Genomic DNA, 22,573 nt, shown 5'->3' with positions numbered 1-22,573 from the left:
TAACTGTAGTAAATAATGAAAAATTGTAAATGATTAGTACAACCTTGCTTTCTTTTCAAGCCATTAGACAACAAAAACTTTAATAGAAGCCTGCTAACTTTCATCTGCTAACAATTATTCAACTGCTTTGTAACCAAATGAAATATTTCCAGCTGCACATGAAGGGTGTTAGTGCCAAGGTTGTAGGTAAATGCAATTTCATTAATAACATTCAATTAAATTGGATGAGCCAAATGGCATTTCTAAACAAGTTCACTTAGAAGTGACTGTAAAAATTAATGAAAGAGTAGTTAGATAAAAGTGAGGTTTGACTGGTATCTGATTTTCCAGATACCACTGGCTTGGGATCACCATAGCATCAAAAAACACTCCTCAGACAAAGCATCTCCCTACTTGATCTTAAAAATCTGAAACATTACAAGTACCATATTAAATAGAAACAGAAAATAATGAGTGCATTGTCTGCAAAATTCACCATTAGCTATCAAAGAAATCTGTTCTTCAAATTTACGTGAATACCCTACTCTTACTTAAAAAGAAACATAAGTAGATTTTTTTTTAAGTACTAATTTACGGCCATTTCTAACTAAGATAAAATATGATCTTCCCACTATTTACTACATCATCAGAGATATGATGTATCTATAATGCAAAATAATCAATCACTACAGGTTTGGCAGGCTACAGAAAAGGTCTAATGAAGAATGCATGAATCTGAAATTTCCTTCATTTCCGTGTAATGTATTACTTTAATGGCTTCTAAACAGAAAGAGGAGCAGAGAGAATTTAGTCAAAACATTTTAAAACCTAATGGAAAATGATGATTGGATTTCCAGAAACAATGAGCTTTCTGGAATTGTTTGGAGTGCAGAATATAAAGAACCAGAGACTAATTCAGAAAGGACAAGGTGAGGGCACCTCTCTGATATGCAAGCAATAACCAACTTTTAGGACAACTACAGCTCAAACATCCAAAGGTTTTTTCTTAGTGCAACAGCACTGGGAAGGTAAGAGTAATTAAATTTGCATACTAAGTAGAAAGAATTTAAAACTACAATTCTAACAGTGAAACCATAAGGTCTTCTTTAGTCTGCTGTAGGAATTGGTAACATATGGTGATCTGCAGAAGATATTTCTTGATGCATTTTTGATGCCGTATTTCTATACAAGAAGCCAGAAGACAATATAAAGTATAATTCATTACATTAAAAAATAAACTCATAAATTTTGTCAGCTTTTCAATCTAACTTTGTCACAGATGAAACTGTTAAATCAGTCATACCACTGCCTTGAGCATTAAATATGAAACTATTTGGACTTTAAAAAGAATTTATATGGCTTTCAAGCTTTGATTATTCTTAGTCTACTCATAGTGGAATTCAGAAATTTGATTATGTCTGAATTCTAATAATTAAACCCCTGTCTCAAAGTAAAACTTGGTTCTGGGTGCACTACAACCTGACCATTTCCCAAAGACCTTTTTCTGAAAGCAGTGCTACAACCCACTACAGTAGCAGTACAACAACTCAGACACAACCCATGTATATTTATACAGCCCTATAAATACCCATTTTGATTTACACCAGTCCTGGATATTTCCACTTAAACCAATCACTATGAGGATAACTGTAATTGTATTTCACAACATACTGCTGCCACCTCATCTGCCATAGCACATTCCCCCTGTGGAGCTCAAATAGACAAAATTCTTCATTTTGAGGACAAAGTCTCATAACTCAAAAGGAAAGCAGAAGAGGAAATCCATCAAAGCAGGCAGCTGATAGTCTTTCCCTTAATCAACAGTTTGTTATTTTGCATACGTTAACGGATTTTAAGCAAGTAGCTATGAAAAGGACTGAGATCCAGGGGGTTCCAACTCCACAAACTGTATTTTCAGGCTGCTATTAATAAGTTATCTAGTTATCTTTTTGTTTTGTTTTGTTTTTCGTTCTTGCCACAGATTTAATTTGGAAAAAAAAAAAAAAAGTCTAACTATTCAATACATTTGCATCTAGCAGACACAGCAAAATAGCCTACTAATTCACAGATTTCTCTTTCATTCTGTCTTGCATTTGGAATCATTTGTTAGGATTCCCTACAGGTAGTGATAAGAGCAAAATCCTGTGATATTTCAGTCTTGGAACTGAAGTCCAATCTCACTCAGATTTCAATGGTGATTATTTTTCAATGTAATAGAACAATTTTACCTCTTGTACGGCTCTTGCCACACTGATTACTCATTACAAGATTCAGCCCATTACTTGCTCTTCTGTGTAAGCAGCAGCCAAACTGAATTAAGATTGCAGATTTAGACACTCAGCTACATGTTCTGTAACAATTTGGAAAGAAAAATAAATAAATAGATAAATATAATTGAAAAGTTATGAATACACCCCCAGAAACAATCTCTGCTATGTATTACCTCAGAAGGGATCTTTACTAAGCTACACAAGGATGACTGACAGCAGAGGTTTCCTCATATCAATTCACTGCTATAAAATACCCACTGGAAGGTGCTTTGCTTCTTAATTATCATCCTTCTATCTTTCTGGCAAATGGAATACAGTGACACAGTACCAGCAAGGGTCCGTAATGAAGGTCTTGGTAATTACTCCTCTCAAGTCAATCTGCTCTAATATGCAGCAGAGGTGGTGCAGCAGATTTAAGGATTCAGAAAAAAATTAAGGATGCATATGAACACAACCTGCAAATATGTGCTAGCCTTCTCTTAGCAGCTCACAGCTACTGTTGTTTTGGGGCAGTAGAGAGGAAAAAGATTCTCACGTACCTGGTAGTTTGTCTGTTACATCCTGGAACCAATTTTACCAGCACACTTCAAATTCATTAAAATAGTCCCTGCAATGTGATGACACCATGTGGGATAATACAAGATTGCCAGTAGCAGTCTAATTACTTCCCAGTTCTGCTAACTTGATACATCTAAAATGTAATATTAAAAACCTGGCCTCCCTCCTCATTTAGCAATTACATCTGTCACTAAATATCTTGCTATTTTGGTTCTCTGGCATTGCATACCAAATCAGAGCGAAACAGGACTTCAATGCAAAGCTGTATTCAGGTTTTTAAAAGCTTTCAGTTCTACTGGTAATACAGCTACAGTAATATCTTGAGCAGAAAACAAACTATCTGCAGGTATTATTTTTTGCTGAGGATTTCAAAGGTGTAGTTTGTGAGGACCAGGAATCACAAATCAACACCTGCAGTAAAAGACTCTATGATTTCAGACTGGCTCAGCTCTAACCCACATCTGCACATCCCCGTGACATTTTTACTAGGCTAAATCTGGAAGTTAAACTTTCCCATTACAACACAACTTCTAGTGGAGTGAATCTCTCTGACAATATAGGTGCATATAGCGGTAGCTCATTTCATTGCATTAGGTGCTAGTGCAGATTCCAAGTTTCACCACAAAGCAATCCCAAAGTGGTTTGGTCAGTTGTGTTCAATCATTCCTGGACCCTCCTTAACTCTCATAGCCTGGATTACTTTACACTGTATAATATGCGTTCAGTTTATCCATATTTCATTCACTCATTCAATTTACCTTTTTCCCAAATGAGTGTGCTTCCTTCAATATCCACAAGTTCGATTTTATTGCTCTCCCTCCTCACTTTTCTCTTCCCGGGTAATACCGAGTTTCACCAGGCTGTATCAATAGTTTACGTACCTGCACTTTTTGGTCTCAGCTTGTGGTACTAATATTTAAAAGCCCCAGGTGTTCCTTAGTGAAAACATGTGGCTGAATTAGGCCCCAAACTTTCCTTAGCCTGCAGGTAGAGATGGCTAACTGTAATTTAGTTTAATTCTGGACTTTTGGGTTGTTAAGAACCTTACCGTGATGTATTTCTCTACAAGAAATGGACTTTCCACCCCGAGAACTGATTGCCCATAGAGATTGTGCAGCCTCCATCCTTGGAAGTTTTCAAGAGTCTCCTGGATAAAGCTCTGGGTAACCTGTTCTGATCACAGACTGACTGCTTTGAGCAGGAGGTTGGGCTACAGATCTTCAAAGGGCCCTTCCAACCTGAATTATCCTATGATCCCATGGATCTTTACCCACAAAATATTTATCTCTGAAGGTTCTTTCAAGGTCTTCTAGCACTAATAGACCACAGAAAAGGCAATGTTACAGTCTCTACAGGCTGTTTTCACTGCTGGAGTGAAGAGGTAGCATGAAACTTTCCAAGGAATTGTAAGTTACCATTAAAATGTGATGCTGCAGGCCAATAAGTGCAATATGATTTCTAAACCCATGAGTAATATGAGACATTTCAGCAAAGCTGAACAAATCAGTTTTGTGATGGATATGTGATTTAATCTCTGAATAAACCCACTAATGAATCCTCTGGAGTTTAAGCAAGAAACAAAATTAAAATGATAAAACTAATTAATTTAATAAAGACCAGAAATGTGCTAATTCCTGTTTCCATGCGATTTGAAAGGACTTTAATATTAGTGGGTGACAGCATGAGCATCATGTATGCAGTTATTCAGGGGAAGTCATATGGCACAACACTGCAAGGCAGTAACTTGGAGCTGGCAATAGCCTGCACCACACTTCTAGATGAGAGGCAGTCTGCCTGCTTCAACAGAGCGAGGCTACTTTCATTTAATATTTATATTACGGCAGCTCTTATAGTCTGATGACAGTAGCCAAGTATGTAGTTCCACTCACAGCCAGACTAAGATGTAAGTGTAGGCAAAACTGAATGTTGATACTGCAAGGGGGAGAACTCAGAGGAACAAACCCAATCCCTTGGTCACCAACAAGCTATTCTGTGGGGGCAGAACAGTGGCTTCTGGCTGGTGGGAACAGTGTACAGCAGAGTAGAGAAGCCAAAGTCAGAAAAGGTGGTGGACCAAGAACAGGTAATGGAAGAAGTCAGAGGACATTTTAGAGAGAAGGTGCTAAAAGCGCTCATTTTGGTTTACAGACATCTGGGGTGACAAGGGAGGTTCCTGCTTCTTCATCATACTCTGCTGCTGGATATTAAGCTTCTTTGTACCCAGCCAGACAGTTGTACTGGTTGTTTATGTTTGTGGTGTGGCTTATTTGTTATCAGGTTTAGTTACTGATGAAGGCTTGGACACCAAGCTGTACATAATCACAGCTGTTCTGTCTTTACACCTGCCTGTTGCTGGGTGAAAAGAGTCGCTTCAAAATGCACAGGAACAAAGTAAGCTCGATGTTCACTGCACATGTCCCAATCCACCTCCAACTGCCAGAATCCAGATCAGCAGCATTACACCTACTCCTTTTCCTCACCACAAAAAAAAAAAAATAAATAAAAATAAAAATAAAAATAAAAATAAAAATAAAAATAAAAATAAAAATAAAAATAAAAATAAAAATAAAAATATCACCAAATTACAACCCAAAGGGGCTTCAAGTCATATTCCAAACTATCATTGAAAGCACTTTCCTCACTTATTATATTAAAACATATACAGTGTTATCACATGGCCTAACCTCTCCTTCCACAACATGCAGGAAGATGCTGTTTATATCTGACACCCAGGTTAGCCACGCTAGGGATCCATTTCATGTAGAAAATGTCTTCTAGAACTTTTTATTACCCTCGCAAAGGCAACTAGTTGCTGAAGAACAGGGTATTAACATCCTTTAAAATCATGCAGCTGAAATGAGACATCATTTCCACAAATAATTTGATTCTCTAGGTATTATATATCTGCCAATATCTGCTTGTATCTTAAATGATATCTTAAATATCTGCTTTTAGGTTAAAAGACTTCTCTGCAACTCAGAGATTTTGAAAACTCTTAGGACCAGCTTTGTAGTTTCTGGTCTGTTTGGACTGTACAATTGCACTTAGGGCATGCCTGTCTTTCAACCTCCATCAGAACTCATGAAGAGCTCCTGGTCTCGGTAGCCACATAGCAGGTGAGCGAAGATCCTGTGCTTCCTCTGAAGCTGGAAATTAAAGCCTTCTGAGAATTTCTGTAATACTCCTTTTTAGGGGGATTATCAAATTGCAGCACAGAACATTATATTTTACATAGTACGTGTGTGTGTGCATACTAGGCAGTAACCACAAATACCACCTAATCAACTACTAGTGAAGTAAAAGGAGAGGCTTTCATAAACTAAATAGATTTTGGATGTAGCTCTAGTAAAATCATTGCCAAGTCTACAGATGCCACACTTTTTGAAACAGATTTTAGAATGTATAAATATATACATTTGCTATTTCGTATTTAATATAAATTCTATGTGTGAGAATTTTGTGTGTGTGTGTGCCTAAATGTATGCATACATGCATTTCTGCCTGGATAAGAGCAAAGTTTATGATTGCTTCACTTTTTGCCTGAATAGGGGATAATAGATTTATGAAGAACGGATGCAGCCTTGCAAATCAGTCTAATGCAGGACCTCTGAAACTTGTATCCAGCACTGTACCTGGATGCAGCATTTGCAGACTAAGTATTTCAGAAGAAAAATGGTTTACAAATTTTCAGTGATTAAAAAAAAATAGTAATTCTCCTCTTATAAGTAAATATTCAAGCATAGCCAAACACTTATTTTACAAACTCTGCTCTGTGCTCCTCCAGGTAGCAGAGACACACACGTGCCACAGGAGGACCAACTCACAGGAGCTGAGGACTGCACAAGATCTGCAGTTCAATTCTGAGCTCTTTGCAGATGGCAGGCAATCTCCGTGCATTTGATGTTTTTCCAGATCACTTAGCTATTCCTTCCACTCATCACAAAAGAGTTTTTCCTCCAGCCACAGAGGTTTGCCCTTAACTGTGGGCAGGTGTGGATTCTGCCATCTGTGCATCTCTTTCTTACGTACAGCATAGACAAAATTATCTGCAGTTCTTTCAGATGTGGCTGATACTGTTGGGTCTGCATTGAGAGGATTATTTTCATTCAACACTACCTACGTTGACAGCATTCATTTAGTAGGGCTAGCCAGTACAGTGGAGTCAATCTGCATGTGACAATTTAAATAATGTACAAATACTGAAAAAGTTCAGTTTTTTGTTTTGTTTGCTTATTTTGTGTCATGAGAGAACATACCCTGTGACACTGCAGATCAGCATGCTCTCTTCTTGTGAATCAAAGGAAAAGAAAGCCGAGGCAGACCTCACCTGGCAGTACCACAGTCGTTTCCTCCCATTAGGGGCAGTTTCTAGCTCTTTTAAGCTCTGAGGGCAAAAGGAGGTTACATGATGATGCCCATACTGCATGCCCAAATGTCATACACATACACTCGATACAACTTCATTCTCACCCCTGACATCCCCGGCTTCCAAAAATGTGATGCACATTTTTGTGCAAGAAAGTAAAGAGCAGGAGAAGAAGATGTAAAAAGAAAATCTGTATCCATAAGATACCCATGCCGACAAAGGGAACATTACAGCAAGACTCTTCCTTCAGGTATTTTCAGGGTGGATGTCTACTTACTACAAGGACATTTACAGATGGTTTTATTATTGCTGTTTATTTAACTCTAAATTCCAGAGAGAAGGTAACTAAGCAACTGTTAAGGGTTTCTGATCACTTGACTAGGCTTCTTCAAAGGTCACATGCCTAAGAAGATGTATGACTATTAAAAAAAAAAAAAAAACAACAACAAAAACTGTTCAAAGCTGTATCTTTCTCCTAGAAAAAAACATCCACTGGTCCCTGGCAGTATTCGCAGCATTTACATGCCCAGTTGCTGCCATGCCCCATCTACCTGTCATACTGTCACATAGCCCTAAATTTTACATCTAGTGCATAAAGTCCTAGGAAAGGGTCAGAACATCCTTTTTTCCTTCCTGCTTCCTTGCTTCTTTCCTTCTTTCCTTCCTTTTCTTCCCTTCCTCCCTCCCTTTCTTCCTCCTTCCCTTCATTACACACCCATACGCAGTGGATAATCGAGGTGTACGGATATCCACACAGCATATTGCTAGAGAAGTTCTCTGACATACATGCCTGTGCATATATGTTGTGTAACACACACAGATGAGAAATCAGGTGTACATCTTCACCAGTGAGCTTACTTAAACATGGGGGTAGGGTAGTGAAGGACAAATGGGAGAGGTTTTCTAATTGTTGCATCTAGCATGTCCATTATGAGTCAGGTTTCCTATTTACTTCGTCCCTGAGGAACAGTCAAATATCTTGCTTAGAGATATTTTTTGATTGAGTGTGTCAGACTATTCTTACCTTTATTACTGTAATAAGAAAATTAAATCGCATAGTGGGCAAATAATTCCTAATGAACTCGTGCTGCTCTGTGTTGCCATGACATAAGACATAATGAGTGCACCTGGAGCTGCACTACTACAGGTAGCTCCAACTAAGTCAGACATTCTTGCATTTCTTACAGATGCACTTCTCTGGAAAAAAATGTAAAAATAGATGAGAACCCAGGTTCATTCTCCCCATAATTTAAGAACCTATTAAGAATCAAATCCTCAGGGCAGGCATTTTTCACTTGGACAATGAGTCCAGCACTCTGACAGTTTCAAATCTGGCTGCCACAGCTGAGATATAATGTACAGAGATGAAAGTTAAGTTACTGACACATGGCGAAGCTTTTAGACGTCTAATAGCAAGGCTGGAAAGACTGCAAGACCTTCCCAGTTCCTGATCTATTGTTTTTAAACCTAGCGTAAAGTGAGAAAAGATATGCAAAACAGGTACAGGAAGGGAGATAATTTAAGCCACCTACTCTTCCACGTGTCATCTTAGCCACAGAGAACAAGCACTCCAGACTAATACGCTGCTCCATTGCAGACAGGAACGCCTATTTGCACCCAGCGCAAAGCTTTCTCAGCAGCAGTGGAGGTGTGACAGATATCTGCAGCCTTGTCTGACACGCAGCAGCCTCCATCTAATTCCTGTTATTTTAATTCTCCAGCCTATGCTTTGGATGACAGTTTCACCAACATCAGAATAAAAGACACATCTGCATTCATTACGTATCATGTCATGGCAACACACAGCACTATGAGTTCATTAGCAATTATTTGCCCATGGTACAACTTCATTTTCTTATTACAGTAATGAAGGTGGGACTAGCACACATACACTCTGACATACACAATCAAAAAAACTGTGAAAGAAATGTGAGCATTTTGCTCTCGGCTTTATCCAGCATGCTCATTAACAGTAAGGTTTCTTATTTACTCTGGCACTGGGTTAAGAAAGATGTTGACAGACTGCTTCTTGGGAAACACAGAATTTAAGCTGGCACCATCAACAAAATAATATATAATAAACACCAGCTGCAACTGTCACAAATCACCATGTTAAATACGCTGCACAGTTAGTTTCTGCAATACCGAACACACAAGCCCAAAAATAAAATAAATTAAAATAAAATAAAATAAAAAATAGCCCCCCCAAAAAATCCGAGGAGCAATGGACCCTGAGGACATAAGCAGATACTCAGCCCCTGCACTGCAGAGAAATGCAATTGTAGCTCTGTAATCTAGCAGGTTTGTTGCTTTATAACCTAAAAAGTAGCATTTCTGCTTGACCCAAGTAGGCTGCCAACAGCATTAATTTAGGGAGAGCAAAGTCCTGTTTCCCTGAACAGACAGGAATCAAACAGGAGATGTTTCCTTTGTTCACAGTTTTGAGCCTTTTCCAACTACCTACACATAAAAAGCTCCATCTTTTACTGATTTTTCACGAGGCCGTGTGCCCAAACTTTGTTATTCTGCTTCTCAGTCTCCTTGTTTAGTGGTGGTTCTCACCGTCTCCTCCTCAGCCCCAGTTCCATCACTCCAGTCCAATCCTTCATCCCTGAGTTTCCCCGATCAAAGAGCTGCCCTTTGGCTGTACAGCTAGTTACTATTTCAGCCTCGCATGAGACATTTCCCAGGTCCCTAATGGCTTGGTCTTCTATTAAGAAATGGCATCTACTGCTATTTACTGAGTTTATGTACATGAAAAACCATTGCTACCACATCAATTTCAACGAATTTCTCCCTTCAACAAAATTTAGGTTTGCTTCAGCAACCCAAGAAACGATTGTGTTGCTAAAGAATAACTGGAGGGCAGAATACACCAGAGTATTTGTACACTGGTTATGGCCCGCTGGAAAGCAAATTGATTGCGAGATTTTGCCCTCTTGTATTTGACTGCCAAAACAGAAAGAGAGTGAGAAACTATCCCAAAAGTACCAGTCACAAGCATACCAAACGTCCACCCCACTCCTAGATGCTATTAATGAGCCGGCTAGACAGACTCAAGCAGCATCTCATACACCTTACAATCTTACAGGGGCTTATACCTGATCCTTGTGAATATTCACTCTATTTTCAAAGCCACTTGGTATATCTAAAAATAAAGCATAAATATTTCATCATAATTAAAGCTGGAACTTGAACCTAACCAGATATACCTTCTCATGAAAAATTCTCCATCAATAAATACTTGAAAGGCCTGTGAGCCTCAGCTCCTCAGGCCATCGATTGCAAGGAGTTTTCAAGTGGGGTGAATCCCAAAGGTGAGTTATATTTGAGATTACTCTAGCTGAACTACCAAGAGAATCAGCAAAGATGTATGTTGTATAACTTCAGTCACATGTACACCAAGAAAGTTCTCCTCTTGCCCCAGAAAAGAAGAATCAAACACACTAGCAAAAATGAATCAGCAGGACAAATTTTCTTGGTAGTTACAAAACTACAGCCCCCTGAAGTCAAATGGAAATGCATCAGTTCAGCTTAACAGCACTTGGCTCAGCAAGCGCTTTTTCTACTGCTCCTTCCCGTACCAGCTCACAAAATGCTGCATCTCACTTCCATATGGCTGCATCTTAGCAAGATTACGCAGTTCTTTTCTATCCTAGGATTTTATTGTAAGCATTTAATTCATCACATATCATGAGTCAGGCTGTATTCCCTGTATCTTTTTCTGGGCTTTCGTTTTTCATTCTACATTGATGCCCTCTCTCCACAAAGTCTAACAGGATTGGATCCAACTTTGCCCTTCCAGGAAAGGCTTCCCACTGATTTCAGCAGGTTCTGGATCAATCTTCAGCTGTCAAGATTATAAAACATGAATTTTTATACATTTGCAACATGTAATCTATTGGCAATTTCATTTGACTCCTGGTAAAGAACTTAAGAATACAGATTATTTTCAGGTACATTAGGATACACATAAATATAATATTTAAATGAATAAAAGACCTATAGATAAAGAACTAAACTGCACACACTGTGGCACACCTTTCTCTGGTAAACAGTAATAATGTGTTTACAGAAAAGCTGAGTTTTGCACAGGCATGTAGCTTCTCCACTAAGGCAAAGCATGGCTAGGCACACAGAAACACGAATAACGCACAGCATGACAGCAGCACCTGCAGGAATTATGACCAAACCGTCCGGGGGGCTTAAAGCAGACTTTCCCACTGAGGCACTGGCACAGAGAAAACAAGGACTGTGAAAGAACAGGTGTAGTTATAGTGCACGTGATTCACAAATTATTTACAAGTTAAGAAAGCAGCCAGGAGGAGCCATGCAACATTTTCTCAGCGTAGAGGAAAAAATAATTGCATTTGGGGTTTCAGGCAAGAGGCTGATTACACACAACACAAAATTAGAAATGTGCTTCCCCTAAAAATCTGACCCAGTAGGAACTGCCTTAAGAGATCCAGCCATCTCTTTGCTTGGCCATGCAATGATGATTCTCTTGTCAAATCTAGAAACTGAGCAATAACCAGACTGCCTAAGCAGTGATTAATATTCCCAGCATATGGCAATATTCTTTCACTCCGTTCTGATCTCATCATGTAACCTTAGCTGTCTTCAACTAGAGGGCATGGCAAGTAATTCATTGACTTAATTTAGCTTTATGTAAAGCAGAGGGATTCTATGAAAGCAATTAAAAATGAGCATAAAAAGCAGGAAAATATGTTTGCCACTTTGCTTGTTCACTTTGCTGGCTTAGCCATAGGGATATGTTGATTCTTCTTTTGTATTGGGATTTATTTTCTCTATAAACTACTTTACAATGTTCACTTGAAAAAGCTCAGCAGAAGGAGATTTCAAAAATATGTTAATTAAATGTTGACAGGAATCTCTGTGGACGCCCACAAAAGCAAGATACCCAGGAAATGTCTGTTAAGATCTCCAAATTTGTGCAGGAAGACTAATTTTAATCACACATTTCTGGATTTATTTTTATGAATCAATGCCACATCAATCTTCTATGGCCTTTTATTCCCAACCGTTCTGTATGGAACCCCGCCAGAAAGGGATTCACAGCACTGGCAAGCTGTTGCATGAGCCTGAGTTAATGCATTTAAAAATACTGCTCACTGTTTTCTTAGTTTTTAGGAAAGGACTTCGGAGACAAGTTATAGTCCCCTCTGTGTATTTTTCCTTGATTCCATAGGTCATATAAAAGGCCAGTTTCATCAGGCATCACCTTTTGTGGAAGGGACTTCATTAGGCATGTTTCAGGACAAGAACACCTTATCCCCCCTAATTGCAGTCCTTTCCAGGGGATAGATGAATTATCTTCAAACAAGCCAGATGGGAGACTGCTTGCAATGGCAGCACAGAACAGAAACAAGGCAGATAAATGCAATACAGTTTTCCATCTTGATGTACCATAAATATAGAGTCGGAGGCAAAAGCACTAGCTGGAATAATTCCCCAGCCAATCTCCACCTGATCTTCTCAGCTACCACACGTATTGCCAGCAGAAATGCTACACAGTGAAATGACGCAGAATACAACCTCCATTGTGATCAATGCTGCTCTGCAAACTAAAGATTTTTTTCCCCATAGGATTCATAAAACAATAATTAAATATTCCTCCTTTGCCAGCATACACCTTTTTCCATAAAGAAGACATACAAATATTGTTAAACTCTTACTAAAACCGCAGTAGTTCGACAATAAAAGCAAATTTGTGTGTGTATTTCCCTCTCTGTACAGCAGCACAAGTAAACTACGTCACCCTACTATCATAACACTAAAAGAGGCTTGATCTTATCAGATGTTAACCTCAACTTCAAATAATATCTCTAGCAGCTGAAGTCATCTGCATTCAAAGAGAAGGGGTTCAACATCAAAATGTGAATTCAAGTTTTGTTAAGGGTTTTTGTTATAATATAAACACCAATTTTAAAGGGATATGATAAGAATGGTAAGAGTAATGGAGAAAAATGCAAAATAAGAGATTTACGTATCCATTACAGACTGCAAATACAGTTCATCTGATACAGATGCTGCAAGGAGAAAAACAGCAAACAACAACAACAACAACAAAAAAACAAAGCCTTAACAATTACTGTATTGGCTGAAAAGAAAATCCTAGTCACAGGGAGGTCTGCCCAAGTACAGGCTGCCTGTTTGGGTGCAAGCAGTAAATGGGCACAAGGAATGAATTCTTGCTGACAGGACAAAAATTTTTTTGCCAAAGCTCTGGAATCTGTAACATCACAGCTTGACAGCAAAAGCTCTGCAGGCCTTTATCAAAGCCAAAAGTAATTAAGTGTACTTACATGTACTCCCTGTGTGCAGAATGTACAGCAGCTGCGTTGCTGTAACGCCACAAAACTATCGCTGATGACAAAACATCCAGGGTAGCATCAAACTGAAAGAGATACAGAGTCAATCGGCTTGTGGGCCATTAATACGCCCTGTACCAGGAGGAATGCATTTACCATCCTGCTGCACAGGCACAACGCAGCTTCAAATAAATCATTTTAATGAATGTAGGATTTACATTCATTAAATTGATCTTCACATTTTTGCCATGTGTTATTGCACAATGATACACTTCAGAGCTCATTAAGTCATCAAGGGATCAAGAACATTTATTTGTAATCCATCACCTGTGAAGGAGTTCAAAAAAAAACTGCCACTGTGGCACCACAAGAGTTAAATTATTAATATATTCATATGCAAGGACTCTAAAAGTGATTGAAAATGCCTGTCAAACATTGCTTTTCCCTGGAAATTCACTATTTTTCTTCAGTAGAAGGTTTGGTTTCAAAGCAAGGAAATAGTAACTTTTTTTTCAAAATCCCATTTTATCGAGATTTCATATTATTCTATATCATCAGCAAGACAGAGAAGGTTTGTATTTCCAGCAAATGAAGACATGATGTTAGGTAACACCTAAAAATTGCAAAAAAACATGCTTGACCCCCTGTAAGAACTTTCATACCCAAGTCAAACTTTCTATGGAGTTCATCTAACCTTCAAATTTAAAGGCTAAAATGTTTGAAAACAGGCATTTTGTATGTCATAGGGAATTTTTTGCTCTGCCACCGATCAGGAAAGTCATGGCAGCAATTAAAGAAGAAGGTATCAACAGAAGTCAACAGAAGTTTTGCTATAGACTTCAACAGCAAGGTCATGCAAAATTCAGAAGGAACTTCAGAATTTGGCTCAAGTTCAACAAGGAAACCGAGTAAGTTGATAGATTTTGTAAAAGAAAACCATATCTGGTGGATATTACCTATCAAAGATGAGATATAAATATCAATATTAACTCCAGTGTAAGACTTAATAGGCAGAAACTGAAAAAGTGTAATGAAAATATTTTTACTATCCCTTCCATCATCAGACTCCAACATTAATTTTTCTAACCATCAGTGATTTTGCAAACCTTACCAAGAACTTACAATAAAAAAATAGAGTATTTCATGTTCAGAAAGATGAAAAAAAAGTTAGGGAATATTTAAGTTGTATCTCTACTTACAGCAAATCCAAATGATGATGCACTGTATCTCATTACGGAGACAGCTAAAGGAAAGAAAACATCATTTAGAATCAATTAATTTGTTTTATCCTTTCTTTTTATCTCACCTGGAAGCTACAAATTAGTTTCAACACATGGGCTTAGTTTCACCCAGCTGCCACTAGAAAGATCTGACCCACACTTACAGAAGGTCTACAAGGAAGACCTCATGCTCCAGGACATGGTTAGGTCACTCGAGATGCTTTTCTTTCTTCCAAAACAGGAATGGGACAGAGTTTACCACAGCATTCAGAAACTGTGTGTTTATGAAGTATGCTGCCTTTTGGATGAGGTTTTGGGTAAAAATATGTTGAAACCACAGTTTGAAACTCTCAGAAATTTCATGTCTCAGAGTGATTTTTGCTCCACCAGGGCACGAAGTCCACCTCTTTGAGAATGAATTCGCTGCCAGAAAATTATGGAGGTCCATCCAGGCACCTTGACTGCCATCCTTTTTGCCAAAATCTTTTTTCATTAATGGCAAACTAGAGTTCTGTGGTACTTGTTGGATAATCAGTGATTAAAATCTTGGAATAAATACCCCTTTTCTTATTCATCTAAGACGTAGCTCTGGCTACAAGCACACCAGATACCACAAATATTTGGACTTTCTCATTACAGCTGACCAAAAAACAAAGAAAAGTCATCAAGTTCCTTTCCAGATTTGCTTTTATTCTCAAAGTTGAAACACACTCAAGCAGGAAGTATGGATTTAGAGCTGCCTCTCATTACTAAATCATGATTTCCCACACTTCAGCTCCTAGGTGCAAAAATAGGCTGTACTCCTTGGTCAGATGCGCCAGGCAAGAGCTCCACTTGACAAGCTGAGACCAGCTTGCAGTGTTCCAGCTGCAAATTTGAACACTTCACTGCATAAAAATATGTTTCCTATCAGATTCCCAAAGCATACCTCCTTAGAGTCGTCCAGTTCCCAGAATTGCATAGGCTGCATCAAAAACATGGGCACTCACAGGCACACGTGTGCCTGCCCTGTGCCAGTAGTTATTGTTTTCATGTGATGCCATTTAAAGCCACTTTCTTCCTACTGTGTCTCTGGACTGCCTCTAAAGTGGATTTCTCTCCCCAGTTTTGACTAATTTTCCAGCTTTTTTCCCCCTACCCTAATCCAGATTTAAAACATTAACTCTGTGGTTCCCTTAAAAATGAGTACTAAACTGATTTTCTATGGGAGATACATCTTAAGAATGCTTTAGGAGATATATTTAGTGCCTTTAAAGCCTAGCTGTCTTTATTTTTATGTATTCTACCACAGTGCATACCCACAGCACTAATGTACAATCTGCTTGGCCTGAGCTATCTGAAACAGGAATTAAAAACAAGAATTAATCATTGGTTAATTACTGGCCCAACAGTGTCACAAGTCTGCTCAAACCTTCTTGCTAGCCAGTGAATAAGATCAGTAGGAAAGACTTTCCAAGGACTGTTATCCTTGGGTATCCTTTCAGTACTAACTTGTATTGGTAAAAGACTATAATAAAAATAGGACCATTTAAGCAAGGGGAAGATGTATTTTTGTGTTATTTAATTACATACCAGTTTTAACAACCCATTTGTCATTCTTTCCATGTCAAATAACGATGGTAAAGTACCTTCAGCAGTGATTTAAGCACGTTAATCCTTCCAGCTGACAAGTACAGTTATAAAGTTCACCAGTAAATCACTCCAGCTTACACGGGATCTCTGTCCAGCAGTCTAGGCTCTATGGCAAAGAAATCAACTGCAATAGTTGCATACAGGGCATTGACTACTGGATGTGGCCAGTCCAACCACCTCCCATAAAAACAACCACTGGCTCCCATCCTATGCCCTGAGAAAAGGGCTTTTGGGGAAGTTCTTGTTACCATCCCAGCACCTGAGACCCCTGGGTGAAGGACTGAGGACCACCAGTGGTCCTCATGACCGCAGCATCACTGCTGTGCACAGGAATAGATCACGAGGCGAGGGGTTTGCCCCCTTTCTCCTTGATATACATGCTCAGTTATTCCCAGGTGACTCCCTGATATTAAAACAAAACAGAACACACAGATTCCTGATCTCCATATTGAATCAGGATGATGGTAGGAAACAAGCAATGAGGAAAGAGCAGAGTGGGTAGCTTAAAAATCCTGTGGAGTCCCTGCATGCATTCAGCAGCTCCAGCAACATGACTGGGGGAGCCAGCTTTTAGCTATTCAATTGGCTGAATTGGGCAGCATTTTATTACCTCGAAAACAAAGGAGATAATCCTAATGCATTTCCCTGACATTTGTAAACAGAACTTCTGAGCAGCCAGAACCTAAAAATAGAGGCAGCATAGTGAGACACAAAGCTAGCACTGTCTCCACCTGTACAGTGACATCAATCTGTGAAGTCTGCCAAGAGCCAGGTCAGATTTTACTACAGCTCCTTCACCCCCTCCAAAGTAATTCCAAATAAAGAGAAATACCCCCTTTTCCCATAAATTCTGTCCTCAGAAAAAATTATTTTTTTCCCATTCCTGTTCCCATGTACCCCAGAAAAACCACATGGTTAGGCCCCTAACAAACCACGCCAATTCAGCTCTTCAGCTACCCAGTCTCCTGCCAGCCTTTGCCAGGTTTAACCCATCTAAAACATAGTCCTGGAAAACCCAGACCTACAGGTACCCGAGACTGGGGAGAGCACTGGCACCTTTCTGCACAACCCAGTGAGGCAAGAAATAGGACAGAAATAACTCTGCCTCCTGCTCTCCCAGCCGGAAATCTCTGGGTCTGGCTTATCAGAAGGATGGTACATAAAAGCACCTCCTCCGTCCAAAAATCTCCTATTACCAATTTAGAGAGGGGAAAGTGTTTTTCAGAAGCTTCTTGATGAGATAATCCACCTAGCGTTCACTTTAAAGGTAGCCCTTTGAAAGGCACACGTGAGAGTCAGCATATAAATGATCGGGCTTCAATGCACACGACCTCCACTTGGCAGAAACCAGGCAGGCAATTTAAGCATCACTCGAAGTGTTGGGTTTATTTCTGTGTGTATTACCATGCACATTGTGCAGGTTGTGCAGTCGCGAGCAAGAGAGCTGAGAGCTGCACTGAATCCCAAGCGAAACTGAAGTGCTGTCTTTTCATCTCCTGGTGTTGGCACAACATCAAAACCTAGTATTACAATAAATATTTCAAAGTAAATCCAAGCACAGAAAACCAAAGGAGAAAAACTTTTTTAAAAATCCACAAAAAGTCCCTCACAACAACAAAACACCAAGAGCAGACATGGCTTGAGTCCTTTACTGCTTGTACTGACCCCTACTAATGCACAGCAGGGCCAGCAGGTACACATGCCTTTCCCCAGGTACAAAGTTTTCCCCACACAGAAATTTTAGGAAAGCAAGATTTACAGATGTTTATGCACACGCCTGCAGTATCTGCAATAAGCAGGGGAGCTGCAAATAGCTGCTGAACACCCGGTACCTCGGAGCTGACTCTGCCAGACATCGAATCTGCGTGGGTAGATCCCGTGCTGTCCATCAGCATCGTGTTCCTACACTCGTGTTTCTGTCTGAAAGTTAAAAAGACAAAACTGTACCAACCCTATCTGTACAAAATGTGAAGACTTTGCCAGTTTTATAATGATATCCCTGTGGTAAAGACCCTTAATTCTGGGCAATACCATTGTACCAGTTTGGTTTCAAGTGGAAGCATAACTTTGACCTTGAGCCCCAGAGAGTTACGATATTAAACTTGGCCCTTGATCTCAGTCGAGTTATGATAGATACATAGGAGTGCCGATCTTTCCACCTGTCTGGAAGTCTCTGTGCAGAGCGATGTGCAGAAGGGCATTCGGAGACTTCTGTCCCGGGGGAAGAAGCTGCAGGATGGGCAATGTGATTTGGGGACCCTCCCTCAGCTCTGCCACTGACCAGGGTACGGCTGTAAGGCCAAGAAACCACTCTCCTCTAAGTTGTTGTTTTTTTCCAGTTTCTGAATTTGTTTTCTGCACACATCCTACACACTTCAGAGCAGCACTGCATCATCCAGCCTGCTTCTACTGCTCCCTGGACTGCAGGCAGAGCTGGACCTTAATGTGCACTAAAGCAGCAAAGCCAAGGAACGTAGGATTTACAGCTCCTTTCCTTCAAAAAGAAAGGTGCAATCCCACCAAAAGCATTAATCAGCTTTACCCTTTCCTTCATTTTTTTAAAGGACTGAGGTCCTTGATGTAAATGAGTGACTCTGTTTGATGTTACTTTTCTTTACTGCTTCCATAGTAAAACAAAACAAAAAAAGCTCAAGGTATCCTACATATCTTTGCAGATTCAGGTTGGTGACAAATGCTGCCATTGGTAGCGATAAAATTTTCCAGGACTATCTTTCATTCTTTCCTTGTACTCAGCTAATACTCTTTTGTTTAATTTTATTGCAATAGTTGAATCTTTAGCAGCTACAAATTTCCATAGCTTTATTTACTTCAGTGAACTATAAGTGTGTACCAGGAGAAGATTTTTCCCATTTATTAACAGTAAAAATAAATAAATAAATAAATAAACAAACAGCACAACTTCATGGCCTTGTGCAAAATTTTTTGTTGGAGTTTAATCCAAACAATCCTTTTCCATTTGCTGGCATTGTAACAAAAGTACTAATGATTATCACCTCTGACTCCAGGATTTTTTTAAACAGAAATCATACATTTTTCTATGTTTGTTGCAAAATCTATTTTTCATGGTTCTTACAAATAATTAAGGATCAGTTCTCCTTTAATTCCCTTTGCTTAAGGGAATTCCCATGTTTTCTGATGATATCTGTCTTGCCACTGCATCATTGTCTTATTGTAAAGGACCAGAGGACGCCCATTTCAGGAGTTACCTTTTCACAGGACTGGCTTTCAGGCAGGCAGCATGGATGCCATTGTCCCAAAGGGACTGATGAGTAGTCACTCATTATACTCCTCTTCACTACCAAAAGAGCATCCCTGGCAGGTCCCCCCAGTGAGCAGAACAGCCCTGGCAGCTGAGCAGGGCTGAACTATGCTCTCTGGTTGTTAGATCTTGAATTATGAAATATTCCTACTGGAAAAAACAAGCTATTACTTTCAGAAGATGAAAAAAAATATCCACGTGGAGAAAACAATGAATAATTTTCTCTGCAATACACAGTAAACAGCCCCCAAGAGCATACCAGTAGTATAAAAAAAAACAAGCAAACATAGACTGATGAAGAGACACAGACCGAAGATAAATCAGTTCCTGATTTCAGAAAAAAATAATGTCTCTTTTAACAGCTGCTGAAATAACTTCCATAAACATCGAGCCTTCGCTGACGCACTTTGGTAGATGTAACACTAAGAAATGGTAAATCAGGTACACCAGAGCAGCCAGTGGTGCACGGCACTCTTTCCAGCACAGCTAGGCTAAAAATTATTCATTCAGGAAAAGCTTTTTGAAAAAATAAACAAACAAACAAACGAAAAAAAGAAAACAGCAGAAATCAGGCAACTCCTGCAAGGCAGAGTTACCAACAATTTCCAGGGATGCTCCAAAGCCCGTGCAGCAGCAATCATGCAGCACGTCCAAGCTGTGAGCAGAGCAGGGAGGAAGCAGGAGCCCTCCTGTCCAGCATCCCATTGCTTCACACACTCCTGTGCTTCCTTTGCCGTATGCCAACCTTCTGTTTTCAAACTGGATCACCTCAAAAATAAACAAATAAATAAATAAAAGCACGCTAAAAAAAAAAAAAAAATAGGCAGAGAGACAGAGAGAGAAGAAACCACTGTTTTGGGTTAGTTTTGGCTTTGCAGGGGGCAGGAACAAGAAGTGGGTCCATATGTTCATGCTCCAGTTTTCTCAGGTTGACCTTATTCGGGATGCTAAATGCAAACGTTTGCATTTAAGTATGGGAATATTAACTCTTGAAGGCATGTAAGAGATGCTACTTTTCCTTCCACACACACGGTGCTAACTCTGTGCTACCGAACACACAGGTGTATGGACTGCTGTATTTCCAACGGGGTCACTTGACTCACCCAAAATAACTCAGTGCAGTGACATTAAAGCACATCGTCTTTTAATGACACATGTATTATTGAAGATCCAGCGCCAAAGACAACAACTGAAGAAGTCTGTGATGTTGTGTATGCCCCAGCTTCACATGTACTAGGGCAGCTTCTGCAGTTTATACCCACAACCCACAGGCTTTGCCTTTTGGAGTCTGATGTTAGCTGCCAAACCCAAAGGAAGCAGTCTGGCCCCAGACACAGACAAGGAATGGGTGGTGCTTTGTTTAAAAACCCCACAAATGACCAGAACAGCTGAGTGATGCTAGACATATTCAAAAGCCCTTTCTAAAGCCCTGGGACCAAGATGTGTAACCCTCTGTATCCAAATGAAGGTTATTGCACATTTAATGACCTAGGAGACTCTCCAGAGGTAAAATTTCTCCCATCTTGTTGTGTTTTACTGACAAGAGGGAAAGTGAGCAGAGAAGTGCTCAGATCCTCCACAGTATGAGGAGTTTATTCTCAGGAGCTTGGCCAGTTGCTTTGAGCAGATTTTACCTACATTAACAGAAAAAGCCAGAATAGTAAGGTGAAAGTTTGGACATGCTTATCTAACTGGGTTTCTGTAATGCTTCGCAGAGATCCACTGAGCTCATATTTTATACCTGTACCCCCAGACCCTGGACACAGGCTGAATGTCTTTTACCAGTCCCTGAAGATCTGTCAGCCCCAGGCAGAGCCGTCCAGCCGTTAGCTTATGGGAACGCCCAGCCTGGATGCTGTCAGCAGGGCTTTGAACTGTTAGTAAAAGAGATGAAATATTGCCATCTTTCTCATGGTCTGGGAAGTTCATGTCCTGGGGTCACACTAAAAAGACTGAGACCCTCACAAAAACCTACATAAAGAACAATAGCATACGCAAGCTACAGCTCGGATGGATAGAATTTAAATGCTACGTATTTGCTACATATAAAGTGCCTGAATTTAAATTATATTTAAATTAAATTTAAATTCAAGCTAACCGTACAGCCCAACCAACAATAAATGTCTCTCTATAAAAAATGAGACTGTTTATTAGCTTTTAGTTAGAACATAAGCACATTAAGAAGAATATAACCACTGCAAACAGCATCCCCCCACCCAGCCCAAGGTTACTGGGCTCCACTACTGTGAGGAAGCCTAGAGGTTTAAGTTCCACAAGATGTTTCACTTGAAGTTTGCCAAGTTTAGACTGAAGGAAATGGATCAGAAAACTCCAAATTCCAGACCTCCAGATTCAGAAGCTATTTTTTAATTTGACCCTATTTTTATCCTAATATTTCAAGTTTGGCTTGATTGTGAATTGTATTTTCCTCAATTGTGGTGTATTAGGCACCAGGAACATTTAAAGAATCATCAATGCTGCTATTAAAATAACAAAGAGGTGCAGTTTAAAAGCCTTCCAAAGAAACTTAAATAACTGTCCAGTATTGTAAAACCTAGTTTTCAACTTATCAGGGTGTTACTAACTTCAAAACACCGGCCTTATGGTGCATCCAGGCAGAATTTCATTGCTTGGTATTCCAGGTTCAAAATCCTCACACCAGCAGACAAACCCAGCCCAGCCTTAAATATCTGGAAACATACTCCAGAGAAACCTCTGCTCCATATAAATTGCCTGACCCAAGTGCAGCATGGAGGATTTAGGTGTGTGAGGATTTAGGTAGCTTTGCCATACATCGTGCTCCTTTCTAGAAGTATCCCATCTGTCCCTTACCTGACATATCGTTCTTAAATAACATCAGAAAAAAATATGGCTGTGCTTTAAATCTACTCAGGTTGAATTCCTCCTGAAATTCCATAAATTTTCAGAAAAGAAAT

The 22,573-nt window shown here is 39.6% G+C and overlaps 1 protein-coding gene across 2 annotated transcripts in view; it reads right to left on the bottom strand.

Moving 5' to 3' along the window:
• Positions 1-22,573, bottom strand: part of TMEM163 (transmembrane protein 163) — a 95,409-nt gene that overhangs the window by 22,544 nt on the left and 50,292 nt on the right. For both annotated transcript variants that reach the window (XM_084524265.1, XM_084524264.1), the window contains 2 exons: positions 14,705-14,748; positions 13,500-13,591 (listed from right to left, as the gene is read on the bottom strand). In XM_084524265.1, coding sequence (XP_084380391.1) covers positions 13,500-13,591; positions 14,705-14,748 — 136 coding nt within the window. The remainder of the gene's footprint in view (positions 1-13,499; positions 13,592-14,704; positions 14,749-22,573) is intronic.

The sequence above is a fragment of the Aythya ferina genome, assembly GCF_964211825.1.
Source record: "Aythya ferina genome assembly, chromosome: 6".
NCBI classification, from domain to species: Eukaryota; Metazoa; Chordata; class Aves; order Anseriformes; family Anatidae; genus Aythya; species Aythya ferina.
The sequence above is the reverse complement of the archived record's forward strand: the minus strand, read 5'-3'. Positions and strand labels throughout refer to the sequence as shown.